Consider the following 21,179-nt stretch of genomic DNA (forward strand, 5'->3'; position numbering starts at 1 on the left):
TGGTTACCAAAAGCGTGGTTTACACTGACCTCTACTAACACAAGTATGTTGGACCTCCAATTGCCGACCTGTTTTTGAAACGAGTTGGTTTTCGCCATTTTAGCGCTAAAAGCAACAACGAGCGTCATGTGAGCGTACTCGGAACTAAAGGATGACTAATGAGACAATCATCAACATAAAGTGAACGAAGACCATTTGACGCAAAGTGACAATTGTGATTCCCGGTGGGTACGCTCGGAGGGACCCTTCGAATCGAAATCAAAAAATAACAGTCATTCTGTAAGGCACACCTTTTCCAGCGTACTTGCACTTACATGTCAATTTCAGTGATTAGTTGTTTTGCGTTCCCATGGTAACATATTATTACGAATTCATGTTGTCATGGTAACTTTATAGACAACATAACATTCAAAAGTCAAGTTAAGTCAATTCAATTTTAAATTTTCTAAAAAGAAAAACCATCTTGAGCTCTAGAGTACCTAATATATATCTTGATCTTGAGTGTGTGTTCATTTTAACCATGGTAAGTTTGCATTAAGGTACTAGCCTATAGCGATGTTCAGCATCCATGCATAAAACATGATAAAACCCCTAAGTTTTTCTTACGTCCAAGTCCATGGCAAGGCGGGCAGTACCTATCGTGAACTTTTAAATCCACTCAATATGACAATTCAAAGCTACGTCAGGTCTTCGAATCGTCGATACCGCAAAGCCTTAAGACTAAGGTCTTCAATCAGTGCGTCCTACCTGTGATGACGTATGGAGCAGAAACGTGGACACTGACAGTTGGCCTCGTCCACAAACTAAAGGTCGCTCAGCGCGCTATGGAGCGAGCTATGTTGGGTATCACTCTCAGGGATAAAATCCGGAACGAGGAAATTCGCAGAAAAACAAAAGCGACCGCAAAGCTCAAAGGATTAGCAAGCTGAAGTGGCAATGGGCAGGTCATGTCTGTCGCAGAACCGACGGCCGATGGGGCAGACGTCTTCTGGAGTGGAGACCGCGTACCGGTAAGCGCAGTGTGGGACGACCTCCTGCCCGCTGGACCGATGACCTGAAGAAGGTGGCGGGGAGCGGGTGGATGAGGAAGGCGGAGGACCGTGTTTGGTGGCGCGCTCTTGGAAAGGCCTATGTCCAGCAGTGGACGCATACAGGCTGATGGAATGGAATATGACAATTAAGTAGGTAGTTATTCTGTTCATAGATTCTCAGCCGATCCAAACCAGCGGGTGATAGTCGAGGAAGCGGCAGTAGTTCTGCAAAGAAAACGTTTCCTGAACTCGAAGACTTCATTCTCAAAAGGGATTATGTTGGAGCTATCACTATGCTTGAGGTTTCTGTTTTATAGTCTTAGCCAAATTATGAAATCTGTACCTAAGTAGACTGAGTAGATAAGTAGGTATGGAGATGGAGAGCATAACTTTGGAGGTTTTTGTGCAGTGCCTTTTCGGATTCTGTGGCCTGCGTCTCTTTGTCCCAATATTTTCTACAAGTTGCAAAGCCTGCGCGACTGCGTCCGCGTGGATTTAGGTTTTTGAAAAATCCCGTAAGAGCTCTTTGGATTTTCGGGATAAAAAGTTGCCTATGTCAACATATATACCTAAGTCGGTAAAACGGATGGGCCTTTAAGAATCCCGTGGGAACTCTTTGATTTGCCGAGATAAAAAGTAGTCTATATGTCCATCCCCAGAATGTAAGCTAACTCTATACCAAATTTAATCAAAATCGGTTGAACTGTTGTATGAAGCTTGTTAATCTTCTAACGTGTTTGCTTAAAAGCATCAACTCTTTATTATTCGTAGCACTAACTGAAATGGTTTAAGCGGCAAACCCAAAACTGACAAGAATTCACATAATTTTTCCGATTCAGTTCCTCAAACACGAAGGCAACGTAGACGTGTGGGTGTCTGTATGGACTGCATGGTGCTGGTTCCACTTGGGAGAGTACAAGCGAGCACTGGACGAATATCTTGAAGTGAAGGCGAGAGATAAACTCGACGCGCGTGTTTCTGACAATATTGCTCTGGATCTTGCTGTGTGTTACTTCTATTTAGGTGAGCGATTGATCTTTAAAAATAATTAACGAATGAGAGAAAAAGAAGATATACCTCTAGAATATAATACGACGAGCGTTTTTAAAGAGTAAAATATAATTGTACCAAGTAGACAGACCTATTTAAAAATTTTGTTTTACGGTGGTCCTTTAAATGTTTTGTGAGGATTATGGCTAAGCACAAAGATAGGCAGCACATTATATTCTGTGTAATAAATGTTTTTACTAGGTCCAAAGTATTTTCTTTTTCAGGCATGTACAAAGAATCGCAGGATACCGTGGAAGAAGCACCCAAGTGTCCACTTAAGGTAGGTGTTTTCATTTAAGGTTGCGTGACGGACCACAAGATCAGCTCAGTCTGGCCTCCGTACTGGAACGCTAAATTGCTTGGCGGAACGGCTTTGCTGGTAGGGTGGTAACTAGCCACGGCCGAAGCCAGACGAGGCCAGAAATTTAGAAAATATGAAATTCCCTCCCACTAAGACCACTGAGCCAGGGAGGCCGAAAGGCCTGTTGTCGAAAGGTAACAGTAAAGGTTTGATACAGGCACACGACGTTATGCGATGTGCCAGAGAACCAGCATAATCTGGGCTCCGTGTACTCTGCACTTCTTCACCCAGGAGGTGATTTGTAACAGACGGCTATAATTCCAGTGTCGCCTGCAGTTCCACTTGGCACATAAGCTAGGCGACGAGGAAGCCCTGATGCTCGCGCACGCAACATTGCGCGACGTGCCAGAAGACCAGCTCAGCCTGGCCTCTGTGCACTATCTACGCGCTCATTACCAGGAGGCCATTGACGTTTATAAGAAATTACTTTTGGAGAGACGGTAATTTTATTCCCATTGCGCTTTTACTTATGAGTTACGATAGACTTTACAAGTCCTAATATTCAAACCTCTTTCCCTAATATTCAAACTGCGCTGTAGTCGATTTTTGTCATTTTTTCGCGGTTTTTTAGACATTTGTAGTTTTATAAAACATCAGCGCCGCAGGGATCTTTTTTAACTTTTAAAGTTTACCTAATGTTCAACTTTTTTACAGTTACAAGAGATATGAAAACAATGATATGGATTGGTTGAAAGTTTTGTCGCACATTCCTAGGTGCAATAAAATTTCCTTAATTTTATTATTGTAGCTGTCTTAGTTAATTAGAAGTATTTAAGAATACGTGTACCTATTAATAATTACATAAAAAATTAAGACATTACATATTTTTAGAACTGGTTCTCCTACGTAGAGTTACTTAGTCCAATTTGGATTTTAAATCATCAGTTGTAGCGTCGGCAACTTTAGACGTCCAATTTTTAATATTTATATTCAATATTATATCAATTGTATAATGTCATATTATGCATTCTGAGGTAGTACTTCTAAGGTACAAAGAATAAAAATATTTACTTTTATTCAGAGCTTACCTACTTCTCTTTTAGCACATACATGGCTTTGAATGTCTACGTAGCACTATGCTACTACAAATTGGACTACTACGATGTATCTCAAGAAGTTCTGGGTGTGTATCTAGCGCAGCACCCTACTTCGACAGTTGCTGGGAACTTGAAAGCATGCAATCTCTTCCGGTGAGAATGTAAAACAGTAATAGTCTGTGACCGGGACTGACAGACAACTTAGCTCCCACAGTAAATCTATCTTTTTTTTGCAAAATAGGCTTGTGGAATTTGGTCACAATAATAATGCATGATGAGGTCGAGATTGGAGCGCGCTTGCCTAAAAGATACTTATTACTCTTACCTTGAAATCTGCCTTGAAGATAAATCCACGAGGACGAAGTCGCCGGAGCCAACTAGTTAGTTTGTCCAAAAATACAGCTGCTTTGTTGAGAATAATAGAGCCTCAATAGCTCAACCGGTAAAGGAGTGGACTGAAAACCGAAAGGTCGACGGTTCAAACCCCGCCCGTTGCACTATTGTCGTACCTACTCCTAGCACAAGCCTGACGCTTAGTTGGAGAGGAAAGGGAAATATTAGTCATTTAACATGGCTAATATATTCTTTTAAAAAAAAAAATAAGTAACTCTCTACTAGGTATGAAATTCCATTATAATTTTGTAAAAGTACGATAATTCCAGGTTATATAATGGAAAGGCGGCTGAAAATGAACTGAAACAAATATCCTCGGACCAGCATACGTTTGGACAGGACTTGGTCAAGCATAATCTAGTTGTATTCAGAAATGGGGAGGGAGCTTTAAAAGTAATTATAACTTGTGTTCAATGACTTTTTGTGTTGCTAAATCAGAAAAAATTTACATTTTAAAATCATTTTACTAACCTTTTTAAAATTGTTCTTCAAAAGCCTTATATTGTACTTAGCTGTGCTTCTCGACTGTCGTTTACCCTCACTAACTAAAACTTAAAAACTTTAAAATCATACCAATCAAAAACTTTACCTAAACAATATGTGTTCTATTGTACAGGACCTAAATCGCTGGGCACGTTTTTGTCGGTAGGCCTTATTTATTATATAACTATTTCTCAAATATACCAGATTTTTACCGCACTGTAAATTTAGAAATCATACTCTCAAATGGCCCTGCCGGAAATAGAACCTCCCACTTACAAGACTTCACAATTGCGTGAGGTGTGGTGCGGAGGACGGAAAAAGAGCGGGAAAGTTAATTGGCTGGCAGAAACACCTGTGTTCACTAGTTTTCATCTATAGTTTTTGTTAGGTGCTTCCAGAGTTAGTCGACGTGGTACCAGAAGCCCGCTTGAACCTGGCTGGCTATAGGCTAAGGCATCGTGAACCTTTAGAAGCTCGTGCGTTGCTGGAACCTCTTCAACCTACGTCACCGTTGCACTACATACTCAGAGCTGTGGTGGCTGTACGGCTTTATAATGAGACTGGGGATGTAAGTTTTTTATTTTAACTAACTGAAATGGATTAAATGGAAGAAAGTACTCGATCATGTTTCCAAGGCCAGTCCAATTTGGCCCGGATATATCCCGCACGGTAAAGAAAATCTTTTCCAAAACAATTCCTAAATATGGATTTTTAAAAACTCGACGTGGAGTTCTATTACCTATTAATGTTTCTCAAAAATTCAGTTTTATATTATGTCATTCTTGTGGAAATATTTTTAATGTAGAATCTACATTCTAGCGTTAGAATCACTCATGACTCTACCACCGAAAATTCAGAATTGCTAAAGACTAACAGTCTTGACCTAAACAGCCCGTACACAACTTTATTTCATTACCGGCAATATCCACTGATTAACTCTGAGCTTCCTTAAGATACCTATATAGTTAGCAACCGCGTTTCGGACCACCAAAGACGGATTTTTATTCAAATAAACTTTTACAAGTGCTTTTGAATCGTCAAAATAATCTACCACTGGTTCGGAATGCCGTTCCTACCGAGAAGAACCAGCAAGAAACCTGACGATATGTCATCACTGACAATACGCACTGTTCGTAGACTTTGGTCTCAGGCACTAAGATGGAGTCCTCCCACTTCCTCGATATTACTGGAGAGTATTTTCCAGGAGGAACAAATGAAGCTGGCTCAGCAGAGTTTCCACCTGGTCGGCAGTTCGGCTTCAGAGTGCGACACCATCCCAGGACGACAGTGCATGGCCTCCTCCTACTTTCTGGCAGGGCAGTTCGAGGAAGTGTTGGTCTACCTCAATTCTATCAAGAGCTTCTTTGTCAACGATGACACTTTCAACTTCAACTACGCTCAGGTGAGCCTTCATTCAACAATATCTTCTACGTATTTGCTTTACTGCTTTAATTTAGTATCTTCTAGTAGTTGATTAGTCGTTGAAATCAAATCGGCCGCCGTGGCTCGAAAATTCGGGTATGAGAACATTATTATCATCCATATATTAATCATAATAATATATAATCATAATATAATCATCATATAATCATTATATTTCTTTGTCTAAAATTATTCTTGTGAAAGTTCTGAAAATACCTCTTCATAATAATTTATTGTCTCTTAAACGAGTAAAGCTCGCTCATCTAGTATGAGATCTTATTTCCTCAGGCAAAGGTGGCTACAGGCTTCTACCGCGAGGCTGAAGAATGTCTCCTGAGCATCCAGGACGAGGACATGCGCTCCTGCTTCACCTACCTGGCCTGCCTCTGTCGCTGTCAGGTTATGAACAAGGAAGCTCACCACGCTTGGGAGATTTGCGTCAAGGTAATCTTCCCTGGCATAAATAGTAGCAGGCTTCTACCGTGAGGCTGAGGAGTATTTACGGAACACTCAGGACAAAGACATGCGCTCAGTGCTTCACGTACCTGTCCGGCCTCTGACGCTACCACGTCATAAACAAAAAGGTTACTACGCTTGGGAGAGTTATGTCTAGTTAATCGTCACACAACGTCAATACAGGTTCTGGCGCGAACGTAAACTAATGAGTTTAAGCAAAGAATAGACGATTTGAAGGTATTTATTACAGAAGACAATAATCAATAGGTATAAAAGATTTTTCGTTTTCCAGTCCGCAGGAACGCCTGACAGCTTCGCGCTGTTACAGCTGGTGGCCAACGACAGTTATCGTATGGGACAATTCCTGGTGGCTGCCAAAGCCTTTCACATGCTCGACAGGTAGGTGGCCAAGGTGCATTTTTTAATTCAGACATGACTACGATCACATTTGGTGGCAAGCGATGACGCAGTCCAAGATGGAAGCAGGTTAACCTGAAAGGTCCCCTTTTTTAGTTTCGCTGGGGAAGTGTACTTACGAATCGTGCACAAAAGCGGGTATGCGAGACTCACTCTACACACAGGATACCCACTAAAAAACCCAGCGCCACAGTTCGCGTCAGGAATGAGGCGTCTCAGGATCCCGAGTATTGGATGCGACTGGAACAAACCTATGCACCTAATTTGTTGTTTGAGTATACAAATTAAGTTTCAGTATTCAGCTATTAATCTACCTGGCGTTACGGTATAAGATTAATATTTAACCTATCCTACAGACAAGTCGCGACGCGAAACCTCAGTACAAATCGTCAACTTGTGACAACTGTCACCCTCCCGCACCGCTCCACTACCGCAGGAGCCTACTCAGTTATGCGCTATACTTATAACTTTTATACTTAGACTCGACGGCGGTCCAGAGATGTGGGAAGGCCTCCGCGGGGCAGTGTGTGGTTGCGCCCAGCTGGCGGCCGCGAACGCTCCCAACGCTGCGGTGCAGTTGCGCGAGGCGCTGGCCTTGCTGCGCGGGCCGGGGGCGCACCCGCGCGCTGAGCATATAGCGCGGCCCATCGCGCGGTGGGCGCAGCAGAATAGGATACAAGTGTAAACGTATTATATATTTTCTTATTAAAATAAATATGTAATTACTAAGTGCTTATTTAATTGTAAATAAAAATTTGAAAATGTACTTTCGTTTTTTTTAAGATAAAGTTGGAACCCTGTAATTTCGCCAAGCAAAGACGTATCAAGATAAATAAAAAAACTGGCCAAGTGCAAGTCAGGCGTCGCTTTTTTAGGTTTCCGTCATATTTATTATGAACATCATTTTGGATGTATGAAATATTTCTTTTCCGACCTAGAACATCGCAATTAACCGTAAAAAAAATGCAAAAAATATTCGTTTGTTTTGGTCACCGCTTACAAATTGTTTCATAAATCGTTGCTTTCAGCATTTGTTGTTTTAAGTATGTGATACCTAATATACCGAAATTTGTTATTCTTAAGTAATATTTCCTTCCTAATTATTTTTGTTTTAGCGAAAGCGATAATAGACACTAGACAATATAAGAAGATAATAGACACTGAATAAAACACTAGCGATAATAGACAGATAATAGAAAGAGATAATAGAGATAATACACAAAAAAATCAATTCTCTACCCACCTACGGTTCAGTAGATAATATAGCCCGCTGACACACAGATGGACGGACAACGGAGACTTAATACCTAATCTGTTACGGAACCCTCAAAACACGGACGACCTTACGGCACTTGCTAAGCCGATGAATGATGTATGTAGGGACTTATTAGGTCCTAAGATATATCGTGTTCAAAACGGAAACTACTTAACTAGAATTCCTCTCTTATTCCGTACAAAAATTTCGCACCGGGTCGACTGGTTTCTACCGATTGGATATAGATTCCGATTGCGGGCTCCTTTTAGAGTAAATATATATTTACAACGTTCGTTGCCCAATCATAGCATTAATTAAAGTTAAATTAAATGCACCAATTTCGTTGGATAGTTACGAAGTTTGTATCTAACGAAATTGGTACTTTAATAATATGGATTCATACTTACCTGTAGGAAATTTCGCGGTCTTTGACAAAAGCTGAAGATCAACTGGTTCATTCTTCTGCAAGTTGGACCCTGCAGCCGATCCGGGCAAAAAAAGAGGCAAATTAATTAAATTTCTTTTAACAGCTGACCTTTATTATAAAATTTCTATATTGCCAAAGGCAACGCAAAAGGTACAAAACCATTTAGTTTAGAAGTTAGATGCTTTGGTCCATGGTAGGTACTTTCAACTTCTCAAGTGAAGTTTTACTTAATTCTCAAAATATTTTTATATTAATTAAATATTTAATTAACAATTTAGTAACTGTTAACTTGCTAATTGGTAAGTTAAGTAAGCTTAACTGATAGATTGTATTTTGAAAATAAAATACTGAGTTGTTATTTTAAAATAATTTAATTCTGACATACATTTACCAATCTGTCGTTTCTATTTGATACCAATTAGTTTAAGGCGTTTTGAAATACGGCTAGAAAAAATGTTTAATTGAAAAACAGAGTACAATTATGGGCCGATTTAACTGGTTGACCAAGTCACCTATGTCCTAATTCTTTGGCTGTCACCATTTAAGGTCACATATCGAATGCCTAGCTAGTTTTTATCACATGGTACCAATATTATCATGGTATCAGCACGTAAAGTATCATGTAGTTATTTCTACAATTTATAGATCAATGCGAGTTTATATTGCTCAACATACATAAAAATACTTGCGAATAGGTATTTACTTTTGAAGTTGGCAAATCGTGACCTGATTCTTTGTATCTAAGTACGCTTAGATTAGTTTTGTAAAGTGCCGATTTCTTCCTTTTTAAGATCCTTTGAACGTAGTCAATAGATAGTTACACAATTATGTGATTAAATGTAATCTATGCCACTCATAATTGGTAAGTTGGGTATTGCACTTATTCTGTTATTTATTAGACTTGAAACTAGGTTGAAAAATGCTTAGCCCAATTGTGTGCATATGCGCAAATGTGTGTACCTAGGTATTTCTTATGGCTTGAATCCCACTTCTGATTCTGATGTCAACAAAATATTCTTAATAATTCTACTTATGGAAAAACAACTGCTTATGATATTATAGATAAGAATCGTCCCGCTTGTGAAATTATAGATAAGAAAGTTACCTCGCCTCATTTATGTTAAAACAATCATCGTTATCTTATCTTTGAACTTATCGCCGACCTGTGACTTAAGCAAGGGTGTCCTCTCAGAATGAGATGCATTTAGGCCATAGTTCATCACGCTGGTTAGGTTAGGATTGGCAGATTTCACACAGTTTTGAGAACATTATGGAGAACTCTCAGGCATGCAGGTTTTCTCACTATGTTTTCCTTCACATGATTACATTTCTTGTGTTTGCTTGCAAGACGGGATTGCTTAAAAAAACACACAACTCAGTTATCCTGTAACTTTCTGAGTTATATGGGTATTTTTTTTGTGCTTGGGAACTCTCAAATTGGAGCTGGATATCTTAATCACTAGGCTATCCCAGTTCTAAATAAAACAATAGTTATCGTAAAAAATGGCGTTTTTATTTTAAACCTAAGTACACATTATATTTACATGTATGCAATACAACGCGTCAAGATCAGCCGTAGCAACAGTCAAAGCAGAACTAAATAAATAAACAATAGGACATTATACATTAGCGCACGGGCGAGGTCATCGACCCTGCTGCACCGCTGACTGGACAAACTCACAACACAACACTACGATCCGGACACCATCATTAAAAATAACATCGCTTCCATTAATAATCCAAAGAAAAATAACGTCGTCTTTCCAACCTTTTCTACACAGCAGAAAACGGTTACAGAAACTAATACATGCATTCCTATAGCTTTTCCTCGTTAAATAGGCTGACAAAACATCCCCCACAATACAATAATTCTTCATTCAGTAACATAAATTAATAATACTAGGAGCAACGCTCGTTGTAAGCCTTCAACCCTATAATACTCTCGGGGGTCTTATCAGCCCATTGCTTTTGCTTCGCTGCACTAAAGTCCAATGCCAGAAGTCGCCAACAATTGATATGGTGTGAATCGTCTGCTAACCCAACTAGCATTGTCTGAAGTTCGCGTTGAAGTCAAGAGTCCTTTCCAGCCGTTTCTCCGTCAGCGGTGCATCAAGTGAAGTATGTTAGAGGGAGTGACTAGCGCCAGCCGTGGCCGAGGGAGATGGGCGCGTGGGCTGCGATGGCGATGGGTGCGGGCGCGGCCACCACGTGGGCGGGCGCCGCTATCGCTACGGGCGCCTGAAAAAGAACATTTGACATGAAGGTACTCATTTTAAGAGAGCCAGGAACTTTTGTGCGGGTACTGAAAACTCTACTTAGAATACCACGTAAGGTTCTATATCTAAATACCGCGTTTTCTTTACTTACCGCGTGAGTGCCACCGGTCCTTTCGACGACGGCGTTGAAACCGTTGATCTTGTCAGCGGTGTAGGTGACCTTCCTCAGGTGGCCGTCCGGCTCCACCAGGCTGTAGGAGCCGTGGACGACTCCGTTCTGTAGGGTCTCCTGCGCGTCCTTGTGGTCGCCGGTGTGAGGGTCTTGCACGCCGTACGCGTAGCTGTACGCAGGGTTGGGGTCGATAGGTTCAGCGCGTACTACCTGCGCGCAAAAAATTAAAAGTTCCATTAATGGGTTTAAAGAAATCACGAAGCAGACCCCTTACTATAATGAAGTAGATAGGTAGCTAAGGTTTCATTTATTTTATTTATTCATACTAAAAATTTATAACACGTAGGTAATAAGAAAAAGGTAGAAAAAAAGTGGGCAGGGAAGCGCACATTTTAGTTGACTTTAAAGTTTTATGTGGTTTGAAGGAAAAGTTATTGCCTGGAAGACTCATCGTAGCTCATCAAAACAATTGAATTCAGCTCGCACTGTAGCCTAAAATTTAATAAATGCCTTTCTTTCTTTTGCTTAAACTCTTCCTCTTATCTCTATCTCATTAGAAATCCACGTCTTTGGTCTCAAACGAGGGCACCAATGTGTTCATAAAGAGATCTCGGAGCCTCCGAAAATGCGTTGAGGGTAGCCAGCGAGAGAGTTTCAATAGCAAAAAAATCCTACATAACCTTACGTCTTCCCCGGAACGTCAGGTATCTTAGAAGATTTTCCCCCAGGTAACATAAAAAAGGTGGGTACTTACCGGAGCAGCAACGGCCTTGACTACCGGCGCCGCGTAGGTCTTGTACACCGGCGCGGCGACAGCCACGGGCGCGGACACCACCGAGTGCGAGAGCGCGGGCGCCGCGTAGCCGTAGTCCAGGAGCCCGGGCGCCGCCGCCGCCACGGCGCACGCGCAGCATACGATTAATAACTGGCAGGTGTCAAATATAAGGGAAACATACCTAATTTTGTTGCAAGTACACAGTCTCCAAACTAAATTAAAAATCAATCAAGTCAAATTCTAATGCTATAATTTTCTGCAATTGATGCTCGATTTACCTCTCAGTTTAGTTTAGAGACGTGTACAACAGAATCAGATTTTAAGTATTTAGATAGGTACATTACAAAGTTATCCAAAATGATTACGTAATTAAGATAATTCTTCTTTTCACTTATAAATTATTATCAAGCTAATAAAAGCCTAACTATTTATATCAAAGTTTTCCTAAGAGATTTTTTTTACTCTTGTATCCATAATGCATATTAAGCTATTGGGTAAGATTCAAAATAAAATTAAGATATTTAGGTATGCTATTATAAAACTCGCAAAATTAATATCCTACAACTTATTTCAATTTAATAAATATTTTTTCAAAAAATTAGAAAATCGAAAACTAAAATCGATTTAGGTAAAATAAAATAAAATTCTAATATAATAAAATTAAAATAAAATTTTGATAAACACAATTTTGTATAGTAAAAAAAATTAGGTACCTTAGCGTACATGTCTATCGCGTGCGGTGGTGTGATCTGAAACACTATGGCACCTTGGGCCCCACGCAGGTATATATCTGCGCGGGAGTGGACACTTGATACACTTTCGCAACCAAGGATACGCGGGCCCTACGTACGGCCCTCGCATGAAAGTATAATATATGGATTAGGGGTGCATTTTGTAACATTGTACCAGTTCTAGTCTTACATATATAGGAGACAGTCGAGAAAACCTCTGGGCTTAAGTAAGTAGTATTGAGACAAATTCCTAGATCTCTTGAGAAATATAAAAGGAGAAACTTATTAACTGGTGGCCGCTGGGTCTTACTTAGCAAGAGATTTCGTAGGCCTGTTTAAAGCCTATCCACCACGCTAGTTAAGTGCAAATTAGTAGACTTCACATGCATTTGAAAATATTATGGCACTCTCTCAGGCATGCAGGTTTCCTCATGATGTTTCCTTCACTGCAACAATATGTAATAGCTTAAAACGCACATAAATAATTAACACTGCCCATTTGTTCGTTTTCTCCGTAGTATATTAAGGTTATATGGAAGAGATCGCTATTTATGAAAGTTTACGTAAGTATATGAATATTTTGTTTTCAAAAATTCCAGACTCCCGGCTCAATCTACTTGACATAGACCGCAGTATGTGATGGACATTATCGAGTTAAAGATTTACCACAGCAGCTGCGTGCGCGTTGAAATCTAATATAGGGCCAGTCGCTTGCCAGCTGTTGACGAATACTGCCAAAGTAGAAACACCTTGCATCTCAACCTAAATGCTATTTATCTTTCTTCCATTAATATGTTTTTATAAAACACTTATCATTTTATATCTTTACTAGCTTATGACCACGACTTCTTCCGCATGGACTAACAAATTTCAAACCCCTATTTTCAAAAATCCTTTTTTTATCGGATTACCATTTATTTATTTCTACAAATCATTAAATTATATGTATAAGTACTAATTTGTAGGCCATCTAGATAAATGAAACGGATATTACACTAATCCAACACTAGTCCAAGGTGACGAATGTTTGACAGGCCAATTAGGCCTTATAAAATCACCACCACCGCAGTTTAGTTACCACACAGTTGAGTTTAGCATTTGATCACGGATGACTACGTCCTAATATGAGCTGCCGTGAAAATAAAATCCCTGAGATCTAGGTTTAAAACGTGCTTTGGTTTTTTCCAGATTTTTCTTACAGTTAAAACAAGACAGACTTTTCAGACAGAAATCTGTCTCGTTTTACTGTTTTAAGTCTGAATAAAAGCAAAGTAGGAACGCTCTATAGCCTAAGAAAAGTCTGAGTAATTCAAAGTATACTCTATAGATCTCAATCATAAATATATACCGTTTCTTTTAGTTTCATCAAACCCTTAAACGCACCCCAGGTAGAGTTCCCATAACTACTTACCTCTTTGCACTTACTTACTTACTATGTAACAAGTGTAAATTAAAAATTTATAACACCCCCGACAAGTGAAGGTTACAATAACTAGAAAAGAGCTGATAACTTTCAAACGGCTGAACCGATTTTCTTGGATTATAGCTAAGAACACTCTCGATCACGCCACCTTTCAAACAAAAAAAAACTAAATTAAAATCGGTTAATTAGTTTAGGAGCTACGATGTCACAGACAGATATACAGATAGGTACATAGACACACACGTCAAACTTATAACACCCCTCTTTTTGGGTCGGGGGTTAAAAATACTTAATGCCAATAGAAACACAGTCCTATAAAACCTACAAAGCACAACTACGTGTATGTGGTGGGGCTGGAGCTTATCTGGTCGATTCCGGAAAAGCTGCATCAGCCATTATTACAATCTCAATCATTGTTGTGATTGACTGATTTTATGGTATTCTTGTTACAACAATGCATTGTAGCCAATAGTAAGTGAATACCTTTCTGTCAATAAGTCACACTGTAACTGCTAAACTACCGCGGTAGAGGCTCTTTTAGTACACTGTACGTACAAGTGTTTGCTAAACTGTACGAGGACTGATACTTAGTTAACATTTTAGGCAGTAGGTACGAAGAGAGCTGAGCCAAATAAACACGTATCCGTTAGACTTGACTGGAAGGTGTTAAAAGTGACATATATCCTTTTTCATGTAATATATTAAGCTCCTAGAGTATGTTGGTGGTTTTTATAAGAAGTAGTCCAATCTCAATTTTGCATCGAATAACGATTAGGTGTCGCCATAGGCCCAATCTTTAGATGGATTGCTTTTAATTAATCTATACTAATACATAAAATTGAAATGACTGTCTGTTTGAACGGGCTAATCTTCGGAATGGCTGAACCTAAGTAAAGGAGTAACATAGGCTACTTTTCAACCGACTTTGAAAAATGGAATTGGTTTTTTTCTACCTATGCATTGATATCTCCGAGATTTCTGAACCGATTTGCGTAATTTTTTTTTAATCGATAGAGGAACTTTGTGGCATTGTTCGATAAAAAATTTGGATTCCAACTCTTCAATCCTGATGCTGCAGGGGATCTGACCAATCCACGCGGGCGAAGCTGCGGGCATCATCTAGTATACATATAAAAGGAAAAGCTGACTGACTGACTGATCTATCAACGCACAGGTCAAACTACTGGACAGATCGGGCTGAAGTTTGGCATGCAGAATACCTAGCTATTACGATATTGTAGATATCCGCTAAAAAGGGATTTTTGAAAATTCAACCCCTAAGAGGGTGAAATAGGGGTTTAAAATGTGTGTAGTCCACGCGGACGAAGTTGCGATCATAAGCTTTTATATACTTTATACCTACTTTTAGTAGATTTTTAACCGACTTCAAAAAAAGGAGGAGGTTCTCAATTCGTCGGAATCTTTTTTTTTATGTATGTTCCCCGATTACTCAAAGACAAGTCGTATTAGTTTACAAATTGCGAAAAATCAAATTCAATTTGAATTACACGGGCAGACCCGTCGCATCCACCTTAAGTTAATAACGTAACAATGAACGGAAGGCACTGTCAGCTTTCTAACAGTATTTCATGCAGGCGAAAGGTCCAAGTCGTATTTCACAAAGCAACTTAAATCAGATAGGTGGGTACTGTTATTACCTATCACTACATAAGTACCGTATATTATAAACAATGTATCAGAGTGCATTCCTAAAGAGCAGTCTTCGAATAGTAAGTAGGTACCTATTGCCAGGGATAAGACATAGGTGCAAATCCGAGACATGGTCGCTAACTTTCGGTCTCATATGAAAGCTCAGAGCCACTGAGCAGGCGATGAAGAAAGCTATACTCGGAGTTTCTCTACGGGATCAAGTCAGGTTCAGAGGCAACCCACGGAAAGTCCGTTATTTTTCAAGCTAATAACCACGAAAATTATGATTTGGCTTTAAAATGAAAAAAAAAGCGTTTCACAAGTTTGTATGCAAAGTCGTAATTTTTTAAGTTAAAACTATTCATGAAAATTGGTAGGTATTTGGGCTTTGTCCTTTTTTTGTCCACTTAGATTCCCTGTATCAGTGCTTGATTTCTGATACATTGTAATTGCCAAGAGTTTTAAAGATCCGTGGCCATCCTCAGCGTGTACGATGTGTTTCCCTAAGTGCATGCTTTTTTTTACTCCGATACAAATTAGTCCTTAACTACAATCTCATCTGGTGGTAAGTGATGATGCAGTCTAAAATGGAAGCGGGCTAACCTGAAAGAGGTATGCCAGTTTTTATTAAACTTGTGCTTTGGTTCCTACTTCCTACACGGCATCGTACCGGAAGGCTAAATCACTTGGTGGCACTGCTTTTCCAGTAGGGTGGTAACTAGCCACGGCCGAAGACCACAGCGCTCACCTCTGATTTTCGAAGATCCCACTCGAACGAAGACAAGGCGAGCCCGCTAGCAAAGTAAGCACCTAGCTATATTTTTCTAAGAACATATTATATAAAATGTTTCTTTAAAATTACTTCATCGTCATCACCATCATTATCATCAGCCCGTGGAGGTCCACTGTTGGACATAGGCCTTCCCTATAGAGCGCCACCACACCCGGTCCTCAGCCTTCCTCATCCAGCCACTTCCCGCCAGCCGCTTTATATCGTCGATCCATCGTGCTGGAGGACGATACTAAAATAACTTATAAATAGGTAAGTAATTATTATCTGCAATCGTTCTAGTTAAGTGTAAGTAGGTAGGTATACAACACTTAAAACATTAGTTCAGGTCGCATACGTCGAGTTAAGACAGAGGGAACATTTCCAAGTAATGTAGGACACATTCAATACCTAGGTTGCCTAGGTACATAGTGGTATCTCCACACATGTACGGGAGGTTATTCTTTATTTAATGGCATGCAATTTATATTGTCAATTTGGTTGTATGTTACCAACCAACTTCCAAAAAGGAGGTGGTCCTCAATCAGCCCGTTTTTTTCATAATTCTACCCGAAGATAGATCCAGGAACTAGCCTAAGGCCCCACTAATGTCGTTCGCGCGTCCTATGTACTGTGACGCTGACATGCCACCGTGTGATTATGTTTTTGCATACATGATGGCACATTATGTTTTTGTATGCATGGAAAAAATTCAGATTCTATAATGCCACAGTGCGCACCACTGTGCCAGATTCATAAGATTTTCAATTAATCATTATGTACTTACCTACTCACCAACAATATATTGACCAAGAAATCTAATTTTGTAATTGTACTTAATGTTTAATAAAATAATCTGCGGGAGGTCTTTGAAATGCAAATAAAATAGATCTTTTAGGCATATTCTAGCAAGCATGGTATTTCAATCAATTTATGCTCCCCTGGCTTCACCGCACCGAACAAATGTGGAGGCACCCTTACCTACGCTAGGTACAGAACATGTGTGCGAACTAGTTTAAATTTCATATCGGCCGCGCCCGTCTATGTGTCGGGTGTATAATTTGAGCAAATGAAGTTCCATTCGTTATGTGGTAATCACGATACCTATTAGAAATGTAGGTAGATAGGTCTAGGTGCATATAGTACGCGACAGGTCGAGATGGCAATTGGGGTATGAGGCGGGGAGACGGCCCGCACGTCACCCGCGCTAACCCGGTTAGCGCCGGAGCTGTGATGGTTGTCTTCTCAATTGAAACGCATAGAATAGGTTTGACGACCTCCCTGGCGCAGTTGTCTATTAGTGGGAGGTCCTGGGTTCGATTCCTAGCAGGGGTTTGGAAATTAATAACTTCTAAACCTCTGGTCTGGTGTGGTGGGAGGATTTGGCCATGGTTAGTTACCACCCTACGATTTAGCGTTCCAGTACGATGCCGTGTAGAAACCAAAGGGGTATGGGTTTAATAAAAACTGCCCTACCGCTTCCATCTTAGACTACATCATCACTTACCACCAGGTGAGATTGCAGTCAAGGGCTAACTTGTATCTAAATAAAAAACCGGCCAAGTGCGAATCAAACTCGCGCACCTAGGGTTCCGTATTCGGATATTTTTTCCGACATTATGCACGATAAATCAAAAACTACTATGCATAACAATAAATAAAATCTGTTTTATTCTAAAATCTTTTTTTTTGTGATGTAAACCACAAATTCACGGTTCTCGGATTTTTTCCTGTACTTGTGCTATAAGACCTACCTACCTGCCAAATTTCATGATTCTAGGTCAACGGGAAGTACCCTATAGGTTTTCTTGACAGACAACAAACATTATGAGATCTCAATTCTTCTTGTGAGATTTATATATCGCACCTCTGGATCGGTTACAAACTCGGTATAACCTACTTAGATGCACTATTTCGCAAAAGACAAGTTTCGATATTACCTCGCAATTTGAGATTAGCGTATGAGATAGGTATTCTTATTAGGTACCTACTTAATGCAAATCCGAAGCTATATCTGGTTCTTTAGTCTTTCTTTGTAACTACATAGTAAGTACCTATACATTCATAATAATGTCCCTTCGACCGAATTTCGGCCATTGCGGCTAATCTCCATGAATATTAGCCAACTGTGCGAAAGATAATGAAGTGTGCAGTTGCACTCTCTATTCCTTCACTCTCATAGCTTGATGGGACGGAAATCCGACAGGACAAGAGAGAAATCAGAAGACCGAAGGCTTTACGTAATACGTGCTCTCTGAGGCACGGGGTTGAAACAGTTCCTAAGTCTTCAGAGTCAGAGTTCCCACAAGATTTAAAAAAAACTAAAGTTGAAATCGAGTGCATAATCTAGTACTGTTTAAGACACTGCCATATTAAGTAAGTATATAGGTTTATTATAACTTGTGTGAAGACAAAATATTTAGAATATTGCTCTTCTCTGTTGGAAACGATTTTTACTTTTTCAAAATAAAACACAACCATAATTTCTTAAAATACTTTACTTACAAAAAAAAACTTCTATACAGTACTAAAACACCTACTGAAAGAGCTAATGTTCTTTACAACTTACTACTACAACTGGAATGACTAAAAATCATATTGATTACTATGTTATAAGCTTTTATAATCACTTTTATTAAATATATTTTTTTCTGCTTACTTTAAATTGCATTGGGTATAAAAATTGTATAACTAAACAAAAGCAAACCTGAGATTTTTTTACATAGAATACAAGATTTTTTTTCTCTATAACTTAATACTTACATAAAATACATACTTACATAACAGAATGCATTGAACCAACAACAGGTTAAATTGGGTATTAAATTGCATTTGTTTTTTTTTTGTAAAAGAACAGAGCACGTAAGCCGGTCTTTATTAATACAATCTTGGTAATTAAAATTATAGTCATTATTATATTGTTTATAAACTCCTTTTGGCACTGTGCAATAAAATAATAATCTAAAATTTGTATGTGTTCTTTATAATACATAATATCTTTATAATTACAAGAACTTGTAGTATAATATCTCTATTTACTTATTATGTCCAAACTTACCACATTAAAATAAAGAATGATCAATTAAAATCTTTGTTCGTAATATCACAAGTAAACATATTATATATCATAGGTACTTTACATTATAACACAGTAGGTACAGCAAACCCACAGGTTATGGGTCATACCTGCACTTATGGGGAGGGCGAATGGATTTTTCGACATTTCTAGAGGGTCCACACCTGAGTTTGTACGTGGTTCTTTAAATAGCCACTCGTTGAACTTAGCTCGCAGGTGTGATCCTTAAGATGGCGCATGGCGTAGGAAGCTTAAGTTTCTTTTGAGACGCTATATTTAATGTGCGCTCAGCCCAAACGATAACATTCATACAATTTCATGATTGAGACAATATATTTATAAAATCATTATAGTTCACACATGGTTCAAATTCTTAACTTGCTGGCTTTAATTATTTAGGGTCCCGTAACATATAAAGGATCCTAAGATGTCAAATGTATTTAAGTAGGATAAAACCAGAGTGTCATCGGTACAATCTTAAAATTAAATAATAATGTTAAAGTCGTGCGATCTTATATCATAAAAGGAACGTGCTTTATGACTAAGAAATCCTTATATTTTAAATATATTATTGTTTTAGATTTCGATTGACATATTATCGCATGTTGATTATGTTTAAAAAAATTTCAATATAGAAAACATTATTATTGGAATGTAATTTGAACTATTTTGAAGCCTCTTGTTAAAATATAAAAATCATAAAGTATGTCTTTCATTTAAAAAATTATAATTGATAAATATCTCTAACAGTTTCTATAGGTACTTACTTCGATAAGGTTAACGATTCGAAACTCAAAAAATTTAATGAAAAATTAACGTTAACGTATTTTTACAATTGAAAGAAGAGTATGTACTTTTTAGAAATGAAAATATAGAAAATTGTGACCAAGTCAATACTATAGGACCCCAGTTGATTGCACACTAGACCGCAAAGCATTTTTAGTAGGTAAGTAGGTACTAAAAGTTCGAACAATACCTAAATAATAGAAGGAAGAATGAAAGAGTAGGAGGTTGGTTGCTGTTCCGCGCTCGACCTGCCAACTGAGTCAGCTTGGTTGATCATTCGTGCTCCAGCTGCCGAGGGGCTCCGGTCAGTGTGAAAAACCGTTCTCGGATACTCTCCGAGCTGATCTAATGAATAGACCCTTATGTACTAACGGCGAACGAAAAATACGGTTGCTTATGGGTAAGTGTAACCATTTGGAAACCCCAACCTCACTCCATGAATCTTTCGGCAACCTGGGCGGTCTACTCGGCTTCAGGAGCGAGCTTGGATGGCTGGAGTGAAGACTTCGGCGGGGAGAGGCAACGCACGCACAACAGACGGAAACGTTTAAGTGCGGAAACCAGCCCAGAGAAAAAAAGAAAAGAAGAAAGAAGACGGCTGCTGCTAACGTCAAACACAGTTCTTCGACTCGTCCGATGCTTTCATTGTCAATCGCGTTTTGCGGCTTTTGCGGCTCTAGTGTCCGGTCAGCTGATTAGTCAATTATTAAAAAAAAATATTAATCCAAGTGAAGTACATTTTCACGTCTTTGGTAACAATGTATTTGTACTTTTAAATATGCAATTAGGTACTTATAAAAAATTCATCTATCGATAGAACTATACCCGATCCGCGTAAAGAAGTTAGTGTAGCTCTCTCTGTTACGTAATCCCATACAAATGATAGAGACAAAAATCTCAGTGGGCGTTAACCATTTTGAGTCACCAACCAATCATTAGTTGAATTTCAAATGTTTTTAGGGTTCCGTACCTCAAAAGAAAAAACGGAACCCTTATAGGATCACTGTTATCTGTCTGCCTGTCCATCTGTCTACTACTGTGTGGCAGACGGCTAGGGTAGTCGAGGTATCATATGAAAGGGCTTTACCTGTACGTTCTAAAACAGATTTTTATTTATTTTTATGCATAATAGTTTTTGATTTATCGTGCAAAATGTCGGAAAAATACCGAGTACGGAACTCTCGGTGCGCGAGTCTGACTCGCACTTGGTCAATTTTTTTTGTTATTGAATTTCGAATGTTTTTTGAAA

The 21,179-nt window shown here is 39.1% G+C and overlaps 2 protein-coding genes across 3 annotated transcripts; one reads left to right on the top strand and one right to left on the bottom strand.

The window, feature by feature from the left end:
• Positions 1-323: 323 nt before the first annotated feature.
• On the top strand, positions 324-7,367 carry LOC123871888 (intraflagellar transport protein 56). Of its 2 annotated transcripts, XM_045915927.1 has the most exons (13): positions 324-523; positions 1,205-1,333; positions 1,871-2,054; positions 2,306-2,361; positions 2,707-2,882; positions 3,097-3,156; positions 3,486-3,632; positions 4,142-4,265; positions 4,744-4,923; positions 5,560-5,757; positions 6,066-6,221; positions 6,526-6,632; positions 7,131-7,367. In XM_045915927.1, exons 1-13 carry the CDS (start codon positions 521-523, stop codon positions 7,333-7,335), a joined length of 1,725 nt encoding a protein of 574 aa, XP_045771883.1. In that variant the 5' UTR covers positions 324-520; the 3' UTR covers positions 7,336-7,367. The 2 variants fall into 2 exon arrangements, with proteins under 2 accessions (XP_045771883.1, XP_045771884.1); XM_045915928.1 differs by lacking the exon at positions 3,097-3,156.
• Positions 7,368-10,279: 2,912 nt separating this feature from the next.
• Positions 10,280-12,220, bottom strand: LOC123872064 (cuticle protein 7-like). The gene is made up of 4 exons (XM_045916195.1): positions 12,209-12,220; positions 11,475-11,645; positions 10,700-10,930; positions 10,280-10,570 (listed from the first exon to the last, which is right to left on the bottom strand). The coding sequence occupies exons 1-4, from the start codon at positions 12,218-12,220 to the stop codon at positions 10,469-10,471; spliced, it is 516 nt and encodes a 171-aa protein (XP_045772151.1). The 3' UTR covers positions 10,280-10,468.
• Between the last annotated feature and the right edge of the window lie 8,959 nt (positions 12,221-21,179).

Source organism: Maniola jurtina, chromosome 14 (assembly GCF_905333055.1).
Source record: "Maniola jurtina chromosome 14, ilManJurt1.1, whole genome shotgun sequence".
Classification (NCBI taxonomy): domain Eukaryota; kingdom Metazoa; phylum Arthropoda; class Insecta; order Lepidoptera; family Nymphalidae; genus Maniola; species Maniola jurtina.

What these genes read in the sequence shown, in the direction of transcription:
- LOC123871888 (XM_045915927.1), top strand. An exon ending in AAAGCATGCAATCTCTTCCG is followed by an intron (nt 3,633 to 4,141) that starts GTGAGAATGTAA and finishes CGATAATTCCAG; the next exon opens with GTTATATAATGGAAAGGCGG. An exon ending in GCCTTTCACATGCTCGACAG is followed by an intron (nt 6,633 to 7,130) that starts GTAGGTGGCCAA and finishes TTTTATACTTAG; the next exon opens with ACTCGACGGCGGTCCAGAGA.
- LOC123872064 (XM_045916195.1), bottom strand. An exon ending in TCAAGGCCGTTGCTGCTCCG is followed by an intron (nt 10,931 to 11,474) that starts GTAAGTACCCAC and finishes TTTTGCGCGCAG; the next exon opens with GTAGTACGCGCTGAACCTAT. An exon ending in GGACCGGTGGCACTCACGCG is followed by an intron (nt 10,571 to 10,699) that starts GTAAGTAAAGAA and finishes GTTCTTTTTCAG; the next exon opens with GCGCCCGTAGCGATAGCGGC.